General features: G+C 34.2%; 2 protein-coding genes across 2 annotated transcripts in view; one reads left to right on the forward strand and one right to left on the reverse strand.

Annotated features, from left to right (window-relative positions):
* nr1h5 (nuclear receptor subfamily 1, group H, member 5) overlaps window positions 1–15,640 on the reverse strand; it is a 612,581-nt gene that overhangs the window by 454,240 nt on the left and 142,701 nt on the right. The window lies entirely within an intron of this gene.
* On the forward strand, window positions 744–15,031 carry fxn (frataxin). Its single transcript, NM_001083016.2, is given in 6 exon segments — window positions 744–891; window positions 1,546–1,602; window positions 1,698–1,774; window positions 4,963–5,083; window positions 11,127–11,224; window positions 12,790–15,031. Coding segments are annotated over 6 exon segments (603 nt in total). The 5' UTR covers window positions 744–780; the 3' UTR covers window positions 12,929–15,031.

Consider the following 15,640-nt stretch of genomic DNA (forward strand, 5'->3'; position numbering starts at 1 on the left):
TCTTTGCTCAACAACTCTGCTGAAAAACAAAGCAAAACATTACAACAGCCAGACAAAGTTACATTACAGTTACCATGGTTTCTATTTTAAGCTATAGTAAACTAAAGTTTGAAACTATAGTTTAAAATAGACGATCGAGTGGGCCTCGCTGCTCCCACCCACCATAACCCTCGCAGCGGAGTCCCACTACCGGCCTCCCGTGTTTCCCTGAGGGTTCTCACGGCTCGTATTGAGCTGCCTAGGGTTTACAAGACGCCTCGCCGTCACTGGCTGAGAATGATGTGAATTTCCTACTGGAGAGTTTAAGATAGACTGACAAACACATGCTCACAGGATAGAGAATAAAATAAATTCCTAGAACAAACTGTTATTCATAAAACATATATTGAAAACATATAAACATATATTGATTATTGTTCTTAAATTGATAGAATAAAAAACCTATTATCTATCTATCTATCTATCTATCTATCTATCTATCTATCTATCTATCTATCTATCTATCTATCTATCTATCTATCTATCTATCTATCTATCTATCTATCTATCTATCTATCTATCTATCTATCTATCTATCTATCAAATAATAATGTCCACTGTAAAAAATGAGGGGGGCGGGGGAAGAAATAAATTGTAAAAAAAAACAGAAAAGAAAAGGAAATAAAACAATAACAAATGTGCTTTTATTTTGTTAGGACCTCTATTTTGAAATGGCACGAGCACTGACAACGCGCGCGCGTGCAATCTGACTAGCCGGACACTTGCATCCTTTCTGTAGTCATGTCAAGGTTAACTATTAAATGTTGTCGTTTGTATCAACTGAGCTTGAGTTCCAGATGGAAATGTTACCAACAAATCTCCAGACTGTCAACAATGAGCAGTGGACTTAATGTAGGTGAAGTTAAAACAAACATCTCTGACTGGTTAGCATGAATGGATTGTCAGTCTTTGCCTACATATCGCTTTTATCATATAACGTTAACGTTTGTGTCGTGAATGTCTCTTTTTTAAATACTATTTCAGAGAGTCAAAGCGATTAAATTAGTCAGTGCTTAACTTAGGAGCTTAAATTAGTTTACTTGGAGTATAAATCATAAAACTTTGCCTGTTGCATTGAGGTAATTAAGTTGGTTCTGTATTCACACTTTCAGACTTTCTCCTTAATAATATAATTTCAGAAAAGTATTGTCCGCAGATTCTAATTATCGAAATCATATTAGCAGCCATTGACTATCAAAGTACAACTTCAATTAAATACACAATCAATTAAATAGTGCTAATGTTGTTTAATGCGATTTGAGACAGAATAATCAAATTAGCATGGTAAACAATATAAATGAACGAATGTACGAATATAAAACCAACTTTACCTCAATGCCTGTTGTCCAGCTCTTGTCAATATACTCAATAAACTGCTGAATTATAGCCCAAGGTTGGTTACTTTAATTAGTTACTGTTAATGCTTTATTCAGGATATTTGACATGTTTTGATTTTTATTTGTCCATAAAAACAACAGTCTGTTTTGTTTCGACCTGTGATTTTAGTCAATAAGTGGTGGTAGGAGTGTTTCTTCAGCCAATATATGTGGAAGACATACACAGGTAATGAGCACAGATCACTTTGTTTCTTTTTTAAGTTACAAAATTGAGTCTAAAATGTATAATTGTAAATGATCTGATGTTTCAATATTTTAAAGTGCTTTGATAGGATTCTAAACAAAAGAGACCTTCATTTAAGCGCTCCGCTTGGAGAAGAAAAGGCACATCACCTCAGGTAAATTTAGATCACTGAATTTAATAAGGTTTACACACGTAATAATAATAATAATCCAGGATTTCTCTGGGGTTTAAAATACTGTAATTCACTTTTTTACCATTTAAGGCTTTATACTTCTTTACTTACTCCCAGGTCGATTTATATCAAAGTCGATATTTAGCCGCACAATGTTGGTGTTTTGTAACATCTAGTTTTTATGAGGTGGGTTGTTAGCCCAATTCCCAGAGATGGGTTGCGGCTGGAAGGGCATATGCTGCGTAAAAACCTGCTGGATAAGTTGGCGTTTCATTTCGCTGTGGCGACCCCAAATTAATAAAGGGACTAAGCCGACAAGAAAATAAATGAAATGAGTTGTTAACCCAATGTCTAACCCAACCTTGAAGGACCAGGGGCCTGTTTCAGTAAGGAGGTTCAAACAACTCAGAGTTTAAACTTGAACTCTGAGTTGATTTACCGAGAGATTAAAAACTCTGAGTTTTCAGTTTCAGAACAGCTGATCTGAGTTGGGTCAATCAACTTCGAGTAGAGCAACTCAGAGTTAAGCGCGCACACCGTGACTTTAAAAAGGCATTATCAATGGAGCGCAGACATTACGAGTGACTATGGCAATATCTTATAAAAGAGATCAGCATTTCTTTCTTCAGCTGAACTTGATGTTCTCATGCAAAGTTATAGCAAATATGAGTGTATATATTTGAAAAGAAGCAACCATCAGTGAAGAAGAGACAGTTAGCGTGGGAAAACAGCTGTTCAAGTTAATGCCTAATTTCACTTTTTAAGTATTTAAATATTTAAGTATAATAAAATAAGTAATGTAATTTGTGATGTTTATATTTTTTTTCTAAACTTTTTTTTATACATTTATTAGTTTTAAATGATTTAACAGTGCACTTGTGTCTCTGCCTTTTTTATTGATCAAGTGATAGAGGTCAATATAACATTTAGAAGGTAAGCAGTACTAAAAATAATTTTTAGAAAGAATATTAATCCCATTAATCTAGTTACATGCATGTCGAAGGTGAATTTAATTTAATTATTTATTAAAAAAGGATAAGCCATTCTCATACAGTTCTTCTGTGTGTGACTAAAATGTAGGCAATAGCTATATATATGTTTCCATCCAAATATATTACATAAATGTATGTGCAAAACTGGAATATTGCATAAAAGATGCGAATAAAATTCCATCCAACGAGTCAAAGAGAAAAAAATCGTCACTTTCTGATTAAACTGGCACCAAATATCAACAGTAAAAACAGAATTTACTGTGGTAGAAGAAGCTGCGTCAATTAATTCTTTATTTAGCCTAATTAATGTACTTGCGCCTCGATGTCAGAAGACAATGCTGAAACACAATGAACACGTGGGGGCGTCTGAAGCCATGAGACGCGGAGACTCACGCACCAGACGTTCGGAGGTAATTAATATACACTAATACTGAAACAGTTCAGGCATTTTAGAATGACTAAAACAATATTTAAGACGTGTTACAGTGTGCTCAGCCTGCTGGTTTGTTCATTTACACACATTTTCATTATCAAATGATCATGATCTTTTTTTTAATGTACATACTGTAATTTGTTCAGTAAAAGTGTTTCCATCGTAGTTTATGCGCACATTTTCTATCGAATAAAAGTGTATCCTACTCAGTTATGCGCGTTTTTTATGCATATTTTTAAAAGTTATGTGCATCATGACGTTTCCATCAATGCACGTATACAAATTTTATGCACGTATACAAAATGAGCATTAAAATAGGTGGGTGGAAACGTAAGGCTAAGGCGAGAAATACCGCTTCATCTTTAAAAAAGGGGAGGAGACCGACAGAAACTCTGAGTTTAGAGAATAAAACCTGCTTCTGACCAGGTTAGATTCACAGAGTAAGTTACCACAGTAACTGACTCTGAGTTAAAGTTACCTCTCTTTCAGAAACAGGCTTGACTTACCCTGCTTTCTCGAGTTTAACAAACCTGCCTTTTTGAAACGGAAAACCCAGAGTTTCTCTCATTTCAGGGTTAAAATACTCTGAGTTTGCACTTAACCTCCTTTCTGAAACAGGCCCCAGGACACACACACACAAACACACAAACACACTACGGACAATTTAGCTTACTCATTTCACCTACAATGCATGTCTTTGGACTGTGGGGGAAACCGAAGCACCCAGAGGAAACCCGCGCAAGCATGGTTAGAAAATGCAAACTCCACACAGAAATGCCAACTCACCCAGCCGGGGCTCGAACCAGTGACCTTCTTGCTGTGAGGTGACAGTGCTAACCACTGCGCCACCGTGTTGCTTTTAAGGCTGTATAAAGGTCTTAAATTAGAGCAGAAATTTGTAGCATAAAAAAACTACAACTGATAATACCTTGCCCAAAATTTTTTTGTTTTTCAAAAGATATATCTAAATCCTTTAATCCTCTAAATTAAACTTGATTTAACTTGAGAAGATGCAAAATGCAAGAGTATAAGTGCTTAAAATAAGAACAAATATCTGTCAGTAATCTTACTTAGTATTTCCTAGTATCCAAACTTAGACGTGTTGCTAATGCAAGTCATTTTGTGCTTCCTATATATTTACATTTACATAATATGTACTATTATTTCATATGTAAACCATCATAGCATTTTCTTTAACCCTTAACTGTCAGCACACCGTTTGTGTTCAGAATTATAGATGCTTATGAAATGCATGTTTTGTGAAGTTCAGTTGTAGACAATTTCTTATTATTAAATGTACTGAAAACTGAAAATTTGGGAAAGTGACAATTAAGGGATTACTTGGTCATAAAACAAAGTATTATAATATCAAACTCTACAGATGCCCTGTAATTGGCTCTCATGGCACAATATTTGTAAAATTCACTGTACATTTAATTTGCAATAAATATACTGATTTGAGATTTATTATTATGTTTGGTGAAGTATGTTATCTAAAACTTTCATTACATACAGACAGATAGATAGATGGATGGATGGATGGATGGATGGATGGATAGATAGATAGATAGATAGACAGAAAGACAGACAGACAGACAAGTAGCGCAAAGTATTTTTGATTCAGAAATCATTATAATACTATATTTTAACACAAACAGCTATTAATAAAATCTCTTGGTTTTTTTCCATCATTATCACACTACTGCTGTCATTTCCTTAACTATTGCAATGATTGTTTTGTATAGAGAAATATCAGAGGCCGAGTATGAGAGACTAGCAGAAGAGACGCTGGATGCATTAGCAGATTATTTTGAAGATCTCACAGATGAAAACTTCACTGGACTGGACTATGACGTCGTCTTTTCTGTAAGTACACATCTTATTATCACATGCTTGCAAATTAAATGCCAGTAATGCTTGAACAGTCTAAAAGTCTGTTTTGCCTTGATATCCAGTAGGGGTCATTATTGGTCTAAAAACTGAAATGTTTTCAGTCAATGAAATTATGAAAGCTGAATTGTATATTCGAATTATGGGCATTTAAGTTGTTTATTTAGATAATTTTTTGTTAAATATAATAATACTGTCATATAGAATAAAAATAAGGGTGTGGTTGGTTTATTCAAAAATTATAATTTTGTTCTAATTTACCTTTTGTGTTGTTTCAAGCCTTTATGAATTACATTTTTACCAAGCATGTTGGTAATTCAACTGTTTTGCAGTTGCAGTCAACATCTGTAGAGTTATATTAATAACAAGTTTTACTTCTAAAACATTATGCAATTTTTTTTCATGGTTTTCATATTGGCGGTTCATTCCACCGTGTTGACCTATGAAATAGAGACTAAGCCGAAGGAAAATGAATGAATGGTTTCCTTATTTTACACCAGAGATGCCCAAATGAGGCCTCGTGGGCCAAAGTTTGCCCATGATAATCTTTGACTTGGCCCACCAACCCCATCTGAGAGTAGAGGGAGAATGATGGTAAGGTTGGGGCGAATGCCTTCAGGAGAGATAATCTATCTAATTTACCATAACCTTTTGTTTATTTGTTGAGCTACAAAAAAACTAACTGAAATGAAATGTTGTGAATTAATCATATTTTTAAAAATGTAAATACTGTCACTCGATAGATAGAGGACAATGCACAAGACATCGGTGAGCAAATTCAAGGCAAAGGCAGGTGCCAAAAAAAGGCGGGAGTTTGGGCTATATAAGCAGCAGCAAACCCCAAGACCAGTTGCTTGTTAACCAAGTCTGTGAGAGCGTTACAGTGGTACCTCGAGCAAAACTCCCCCATATGTATATTGTGGATACTTATTTTAGGTTGTATATATATATTTTCATCTTTATTTTTCTGTTTTGTTATTAATTTGTTACTTTGGATTTTTGGTATTTGGACACTTTTGTGTATATACTGTATGTTCTTCACTGTGGACTGTTTCACCTGCCAGCACTGTAAATAAAACACTGTGCACTGGAGTGCTATCGAGTACGCCATAATTTTTTTTTGTGATCCCTGAACCCAGTTTTCCCCACCAGAGTGAGCTGAGGCCTGCTCTGTCACAAGCTTGATTCAAGTATTCAGCATTGGACTCCATTATATTGTAAATGGGATTGTTTATGGTTTTATTGTAAGAAGTACATTATAAAATGTAAAAAAAAAAACATATATATTAATATGAGTAATGTAAGTTTTTTTTAATTTTTTTAAAAATTATTTTAAATATATTTTTAAATATGATTAAATTAGTGACTTTAATGTAATACAGTTCAGTATCTTTACTTTCGGCCCACCACCCTTAATCAAGTTTGGCTTTTGGCCCATCATAAGAAAAAATGTACTCAATAATGTTTACTCAATAATGGCTTTAGTTTTGGGTGTAAATTCTGTCAAATTTACCATGTGATTGTTTTTCTGATATGTGATTAGCCCAATGCCTTTACAAACATAATCATTTTAATAATTATATATGAAATTCAATTAATTTGTTTATTAACAAATTAAGTGGGTAGCACAATCGCTTCACAGCAAGAAGGTTGCTGGTTTGAGCCCCGGCTGGGTCAGTTGGCATTTCTGTGTGGAGTTTGCATGTTCTCATCATGTTCGCATGGGTTATCTCCGAGTGCTCTGGTTTCCCCCACAACAAAGACACGCCGTATAGGTGATTTGGGTAAGCTAAATTGTCCCTAGTGTATGCGTGTATGGAGTGTGTATGGGTGTTTTCCAGTAATTGGTTTCAGCTGGAAGGGCATCCTCTGTGTAAAACATATGCTGGATAATTTGGTGGTTCATTCCAATGTGGCAACCCCAAATTAATAAAGGGACTAAGCCGAAACAAAAATGAATAAATGAATGAATTACAAAAGTTAAAAATGATTCTTGTTTTTATTTGGAGTTACATGATGCGTCATCTGTCTTGTAACCCGTTTGTCTAACCTTCATATCCCCGGGCTTTTTGTGGAGCATTGCAATTATATTGTTGCTCTCTAAGGTGAAACGGCTCTTAAAACATTTATGATGGGATCTTTTCTTCTTTTATAGGAAAAGAGCCTTGTTTGCGTGTTATTGTTGTTGAGTGCTCCTGCACCACTTCACAGCAAAAAAATCTATTTGTGCAAAAACTTTGTTCCAGAGAAAAATGCACATCTCCTGCAGGATTTATGAAAGCTACAAACACCCAGAGCTTTTAGCATGTTATTGTAAGACTGAACTAATGCCACTTTCAATCATTTCACTCACACGTGCACGCTCACACATTTATTTGTATGTGTGTGTGTGTATATACGGTTAAAGGGCAAAATGATTCGCCCTCCTGTGAATTCCCATAATATGGAAATATTTCTCATATTATGTTTAATAGAGCAATACATTTTTCACAGTAATTTCTATAATATATTTTCTTCTTGGAGAAAGTCTTTTTTTTTTTCGGCTAGAATAAAAGCAGTTTTTAATTTCTAAAACCATTTTAAGGTCAATATAATTATCCTCCTTGAGCAATAGTTGTTTTTTTGGTTATTCACAAAACAAACCCCTGTTATACAGTGACTTGCCTAATTAACCTAACTTGCCTAATTAACCTGGTTAAGCCTTTAGATTGAAAAAAAAATGTTATTAAAACTGCTATGTTTAGAAATGTGTTGAAGAAAAATCTTCTTTCTGTTTAACAGAAACTATACAGGGGGCTGATAATTGAGGAGGGCTAATAATTCTGACTTCATACAAATATTTTTGATTTGCAAATATCTTACCCATGCCAGTGAAAGATTAAGTATATGCACTGGTTCCATTAGGCATCTGGCGGGTGGCCAGCAGTCCCTGCCGACAGATTGATTGGTCATTCACGCTCTTCGCTCTCCTCTGGCTGGATAAATGTCAGCCGGTGAGCCTCCTGTCAGCTACTTTGTCAGAGCGCCCAGTTTTTACTCCTCTCCATCCACCTTTTTCCACATGACTAGTACTGTTTCTTTTTGTGAACAATTGTTTTTATTATTTCAGTTTTTGTTTAATATAGAAAACATACAGCATACGAACATATCATAAAACGACCCCGAATCCCCACGCCCCACCCACGTAGACTTGTTTTATAATAGCAGAAGTTAAAATATTGTTGTTGAAAATACAGAATAATGTTATTCCAAATAAAGAGTCGGAGTAGGTGAGTATAAGTAATGATTACATTATGAGGTACATGAAGTACATATAAAAGCTGTACATTAGATTTGACATTATCAAAAGCTATAATCCATGACTTAACAGTTTTTGACTGATCTCCATGTTTGCGCGCTGTTGAAAGTTCCATACAAATAATGTCCAGCAAAGATAGACCTTATTGACATCTACTCGTATGAGGAGGGATTCAGCTGCAGACCAACATTTTCTTAGCAGCTGTGAAGGCAGCTAAGAGTAAGTTGTTTTGTTGCATTGAAAGTGCCATGTTAGAAAAATCCTTTAGGAAAAAGCTTACTGGAGTCAGTCCTAGATCTTTTCCTTACAATAATGAAGTATCATGAGCCAGCTGAGACCAAAAGGTATGAAGTGCAGGACATTCCCAATAAAAATGAAATTAAGTGCCAACTGTCCTCTGTGAACATAAATTACAATCTGGGAAAGGTGATGAATGCAAATAAAATTGTTTTAAAGGGGATAAATAGTCTATGCAATAGTTTTCAATAAATCAATTGTTGATTTGTTTTTTTTGATGAGAGACTAGTGCTGTGTTTCAAATAATGGCTTGTACTTCCAGTTTGAGAAACTTCCATTCAAAAGAACTGAAATAGTTGATTTTAAATGAGAGATTTGTGCTAAAAATAATCCATAATAATCTGAAAACTGTGAAAATGCTGTTAAGCTTGTCATTTCAACCTGACATTAGTATTACAAACAAATCTGAGGCCAAAGTCCTACAGGTAAATGTGTATACTGTATTTTATAAATTATCTTTGTTAAGGATTTTTCATATTCTTAATGAGTGGTATTTATCATCTTTGATGTTTTATAATTGTTGGTTTAAAGATTATGCAATCTGACATTATCAAGTACATCACACAGTTTGTAAATAAAAACAAAACAAACAAAAAAAACTTATTGAGAGTCCAAAAGCTTTCACTGTGGGATGAAATGTGTTACAATACAATTAGATTTTTAAATATAATTACAAAAAAGTTCAGTGAAAAATATACATGTATAGATTTTTTTCTGGTTTTCATATTTGCATGATGTGATTAAATAAAGATTAACTTTATATTTTATTAAAATAAATGAAAAGTATATAAACGTATACAGTGTGTACGGAAAGTATTCAGATCCATTCAAATTTTCACCTTTTGTTATAATGCAGCCCATGTGATATATATATATATATATATATATATATATATATATATATATATATATATATATATATATATATATATATATATAAAATATTCATTCATTTTCTTGTCGGCTTAGTCCCTTTGTTTATCCGGGGTTGCCACAGCGGAATGAACCGCCAACTTATCCAGCAAGTTTTTACGCAGCGGATGCCCTTCCAGCCGCAACCCATCTCTGGGAAACATCCACACACACATTCACACACACTCTCATACACTACGGACAATTTAGCATACCCAATTCACCTAAACCACATGTCTTTGGACTGTGGGGGAAACCGGAGCACCCGGAGGAAACCCACGCAAAGGCAGGGAGAACATGCAAACTCCACACAGAAACGCCAACTGAGCCGAGGTTGAGCCGAACCAGCGATCTTGCTGTGAGACGAACGTGCTACCCACTGCGCCACTGCCTCGCCATACAGATATCACATGGTCATTAGTATTTCAGACCCTTTGCTCAGTATTTAGTTGAAGCAGTCATTTTGATCTAATACAGCCATGAAACTTTTTGGAAAAGATGGAACAATTTTTTAACAACTGGATTTGGGGACCTTCTGCCATTCCTTGCAGATCTTCTCCAGTTCTGTCAGGTTGGATGGTAAACGTTGGTGAACAGCCATTTTTAAATCTTTTCAGAGATGCTTAATTGGGTTTAAGTCAGGGATCTGGCTGGGCCATTCTAGAACAGTCACATAGTTGTTGTGGAGCTACTCCTTCGTTTTTTTAGCTGTGTGCTTAGGGTCAATGTCTTGTCGGAAGTCTGAGGTCCTGAGCGCTCTGGAGAAGGTTTATATCCAAGATATCCCTGTACTTGGCTGCATTCATCTTTCCCTCGATTGCAACCAGTCGTTCTGTCCCTGCTGCTGAAAAACACCCCCACAGCATTATGTTGCCACCACCATGCTTCACTGTTAGGACTGTATTGGACAGGTGATGAGCATTGCTTGGTTTTCTCCACAAATACCACTTTGAATTAAGGCTTTTTCTGTCAATATGGGGTGCTGTGTGTACATTAATGATTTTAACAAATGGCTGCAATATAACAAAGAGTCAAAAATTTAAGAGAGTCTGAATACTTTTCATCTCCCATAAGTAATATTGCATAAACCAAAGCACTCATTTTTCAATGATCAGTGCTCACTTGAGATTAGAAATGTAATATTGATTTTATACAACAGTTTAACAACCAAGTTAGGTCTAAATTGTGTGTTCTACACAATATTGTATGTTTTTCTTCTGATTTGCAATTGAAAATGGTTCTTAACAAAGCCTGAGATGAATATGTTTATGAACAAAGCAATTGAGTGAGTGATTCAATAATTCATTCATGATTCATAAGCTCGATTAATCTCTAAATCATCTACTTTGAATAAATGATCCAATGAATCACCCCACCAAAGACTTGATATATTATGATATTTAATTATAAAAAAAATAAACTGGGCATTTTGCCTATCAGTGGCACTGTTTCAATCTTAAATCTACAGACTGAATCTCTTGAATGCTTAAATATGTGTACATTTCTTAACAGAATGGAGTGCTGACAGTGAAAGTGGGCTCAGACCATGGGACATACGTTATCAACAAGCAGACCCCCAACCGACAGATATGGCTCTCATCGCCGACAAGGTTAGACAGTCATTTAATTACGTTTTTATGTTATGCTTAACTCTGTTTACATGTTTTTGTGTAAAACGTTTAGAATTGACTATTTAAATTTCTTGCTAACATGCTTTGTACATTATTTGTCGTGTTACACCTGGCATTTAGATGCATTTTGAAAATACTGAAAAGAAAATATATTAATAAAATTGAGGTTTCCATCTACACCTAGGGTTTTAATCTGCCTCAATTGTCCACTACTTTCATTTTATAAGCTGGCTTTCATTTACATTTACATTTTAAAGTATTACATGAGAAACCAGTGATTGAAATGCCCAATTTTGAAGCGAGTTTTAACCCGTGAGGTGCTTTTGTACTTGTTCAAAATGGGTAAATGCGAATAATGGGAGATAGAAACGCAACTTCAGAAAATACATTAAACCCATTAGCTTTAAAATTGCCTTGTTTACTCTTGATTTCTAGGTTTCCAATACTGCAGTTAGTAGCTATTTTCTAGGCTTATATGGCTAGGAAGTATACTCTCATTCCAGCGTAATAATCAATGAATTTTGCTGCTGTACCATGGCTGCAGCAAGCACAATGATATTACACAGTGCCTGACAGTCCTGCAACCATAGAGACCTGTGTCAGAAATTAGTCAGAACTATTTTCCATTGGGGGGCAGCATGGTGGCTCAGTGGTTAGCACTGTCGCCTCACTGCAAGAAAATTGCTGGTTTGAGTCTTGGCTAGGCCAGTTGCCATTTCTGTGTGGAGTTTGCATGTTCTCCCGTATTGGCATGGGTCCCCATCCCCCCCCCCCCCCCCCCAGTCCAAAGACATATGCTAGAGGTGAATTGTTTGAACTAAATTGGCCGTAGTATATAAGTGTAAAATTGTATGGGTGTTTCCCTGTACTGAGTTGCAGCTAGAAGGGCATCTACTGCGTAAATCACATGCCGGAATAGTTGGCGGTTCATTCTGCTGTGGCGACTCCTGAAAAATAAAGGACTAAGCCGAAGGAAAATTGATGAATGAATGAATTTTCTATTGGTTTTAGTACACATTGTAACTATCAAAGAGACGAGCCCTTTAATAAGAAAATTATCAAAAGTCTTTTGGCTTTTTTGAGCAAGATGCTAATGGTCTAATCCGATTCAATGATCTATGCTACGCTAAGCTAAAATGCTCCTGCTAGATCGGCTGAATGGATTAAAAAAAATAGTAAAACTCAACGGTTTAACTCAAGAGCCATTGTAAAAAAGAGAGCATTTTCAAAAAATATATATTTTTTATTATTATTTTACTGTACAATGTTTAAATTGTGCAAGCGTATTATTTCACAAAACTAAATGGAAAATCTGGAATATTTACATACACCAGCACATAGTTCCTCCCGTATCATAAAAGTGGTCAAAACAGATTTAAATTCCAGGTGTAAATGGCACATTGTCTTGTGTAAAATGCATCTTAAATTTAATAAACATGGCATTCGTGTCTTTAGCTAAATGCTAATACTAGTTCTTTCATTTAATTTAAGCAGTTTAATATATTCAGTTTTCAGATTCTTTCTGAATGTTTTTTTTTTCTCAGTGGGCCAAAGCGTTACGATTGGACGGGCGAGCGATGGGTTTACACACACGACGCAGTGCCATTGCATAGTCTGCTCTCCAAAGAGTTGTCTATCATCTTCAAAACAAATATAGACCTGTCGCATCTCATCCATTCATGATGAGGACAATGTGAAGAACAGACACTGCTACTGATCCTTTCCACACCTGTTTATTCTTGGGATTTCCTTGGTGAGCATGTTAGTGTATATTAAGTGCTCAGGAAATTTATTGGAGATTATATTTGTATGCAGTTTCTTTTACATGCAGATCTATAAAAAAACACCAAACAAAGTTTAGACCTTGGATAAACGGTAGATTTGATTTATTTGTCAAACTTGAAAAAACTGCCAAAATCCTTTTTTGAGGGAACAAGCTACTTATTTAAAATAAGCTGAATCAACACAATTCTTGAGGTTATTGGGGACAGTTGTTTTTTAATTAATATATTTATTATTTTCACATCAACAATTTACAGCAACATTCACTGTAAAAGGGATTAGTTACTTAAATCGAGTTAACCAAATGCCTTAAAAACAACAAGTTGACTTCACAAACATAATGTCAGTAAACTCATTGCAACTTGGAGCTGTTATGTTGACTTAATTTTTATAATTATGCCAATTGTACTCACTTTTTAAAGTCAACAGTGTCAGGCAATTTTAGCACATCTATTTTTAAATAATTACTGTAATTATAGTTTGTTTTGAATTTAGAAGATATGCTGGAGTCTGAAAGAGCAGATTTATTTTAGTTACTGCATGTAATTTCACGTGATACAGAATATACAAATATAATGAAAGTGTATTGGAAAAAAGTGACTTGTTTATTTATTTATTTATTTTTAAAAAGTGAGTACAATTTGCATGATTATAAAAAATTAAGTTAACTTAACAGTTCCAAGTTACAATGGGTCTACTTACTCATTATTTTTGTAAAGTCAACTTGTTGCTTTTAAGGCAATTGGTTTACTCGCTTTAAGTAACTGATCACTTTTTACAGTGTTTCGGTATACATGCAAACTTTTTGTGGACAACTTAATTGTTTTTATGTTCAGTCCACTTAAATAATCAATTCAATTAAGTTAAATTAATCAATTTGTGTTGGGACAACCTGAATAAAATATGTGGAAGCATGCATTTTTTTTTACAGTGTATGCCATAGGTCTCAAACTCAATTCCTTGAGGGCCACAGCTCTGAACAGTTTGGCTGCTACCCTATTCTAAGACAGCTGATCAAGTAGAGTAGTCTTGAACACCTTGATTAGTTGGATCAGGTGTGTCTGATTAGAGCTGGAGCAAAACTGCAGAGCTGCGGCCCTCCAGGAATTGAGTTTGAGACCTATGCAGTTCTATAAAGTTCCTTGATGTTGTCCCAACCCAAATCCATTACGTTAACTTTATAGTTTTTACAAATTTAAGTAGATTGCACATAAAACAATTGAGTTGTCTAATTTTGTTGTTTCAGCTCATTTTAAATAAGTAGTTTGAACAAAAAGCAAAGATATTTTCTTGATTGTAAGTTTGACCTACAAATCGGCCAAAGATTTTTAAAAAACAAAGCGTAGACCTCGGATAAACAGTCTCCATCAAACTTGTGCACAATTCTGAGCTTTAAATGCACTCAGGACAGCAGAAAAGTGCTCTCATGGTCAAATCCCTGCGAATGAACCTGGTTAGATTAAAACCAGATTAAAGAGATAACATTTAATGGCTCTTAAAGCAGCCGAATAAGACAAATAGGCACAGATTGTTTTTTGGAAGCTGTATTTATGCACCCCTGAACTAGAAAAGGAGTGGATTATGATGAACAGATGGAGAAGTTCTTCCTCTAAAAGCCTCTGGACTTTATTTAAGAATTATCTGTAAATAATGGCATCGGCTCACTGGTTAAATTCCTCAGAGCTTTACTGCTGCCACCCTCACATGATGTAAAAATACCAACCAAATTTAGCAGCAACCCACCCTTTTGTTAAAGCCGTGTCGTTAATGCATCATAGTCGATCATTACGCCCCAGACGCCTATTAAAGTAATAGTCCATATATCACAACATTAAGTTGACACGCTGTCTATGCAGATGTTGAAATATGAGATGGATTGTACTCAGATGATGCATTTGATGTCTTTATTCTGGTTGCATGTGATGGAGACAATGGCACTTCTGATATTTTTGTCCATTGATGCATATGTACATGTAATGGTAAATAAAGTAGGATGTCATTTTATTTCATGGTTTAAGCTGAAATTATTTCTACTAATAATCACAATTTAATAATAAACAAACATTGTGTATTATAATAATATAATTGCTTTTTAATGTTAAACGTATAAAATGTATATGATTAATACCTTAATAACTGCTTTTTAATCATAAGATAACACTTCTGATACTAATAATAATTTAATAATGATAAAACATTGTGTATTCTAATAATTTAATTGCTTTTTTAATATATTTAACATAAAATATATATTATTAATACATTAATATTTGCTTTTTAATTATAAGTTACCACTTCTACTAATAATAATTTAATTATGAACAAATGTAGTATATTCTGATAATATAATTGGTTTTTAATATATTAAACATATACAATTATTTTTACTTCTCATAAACCAAAACCATAAATCATACTCAAATTATTTGTATGTTATATTTGACAAATTATGTTTAATATTCATAAATTATACTAATATTATTCTAATATTATGTTTAATATAATATATTTCATTTTTATTCTAATATTTTTTTGTAATGCTATTGCTAATATTTAGTTAATATTATTATAGTATGTGTTTTTAAGTTTTATTATTTTTTATTATTAACATGT

The sequence above is a fragment of the Danio rerio genome, chromosome 8 (genome assembly GCF_052040795.2).
Source record: "Danio rerio strain M-AB ecotype USA chromosome 8, GRCz13ab, whole genome shotgun sequence".
Lineage (NCBI taxonomy): Eukaryota > Metazoa > Chordata > Actinopteri > Cypriniformes > Danionidae > Danio > Danio rerio.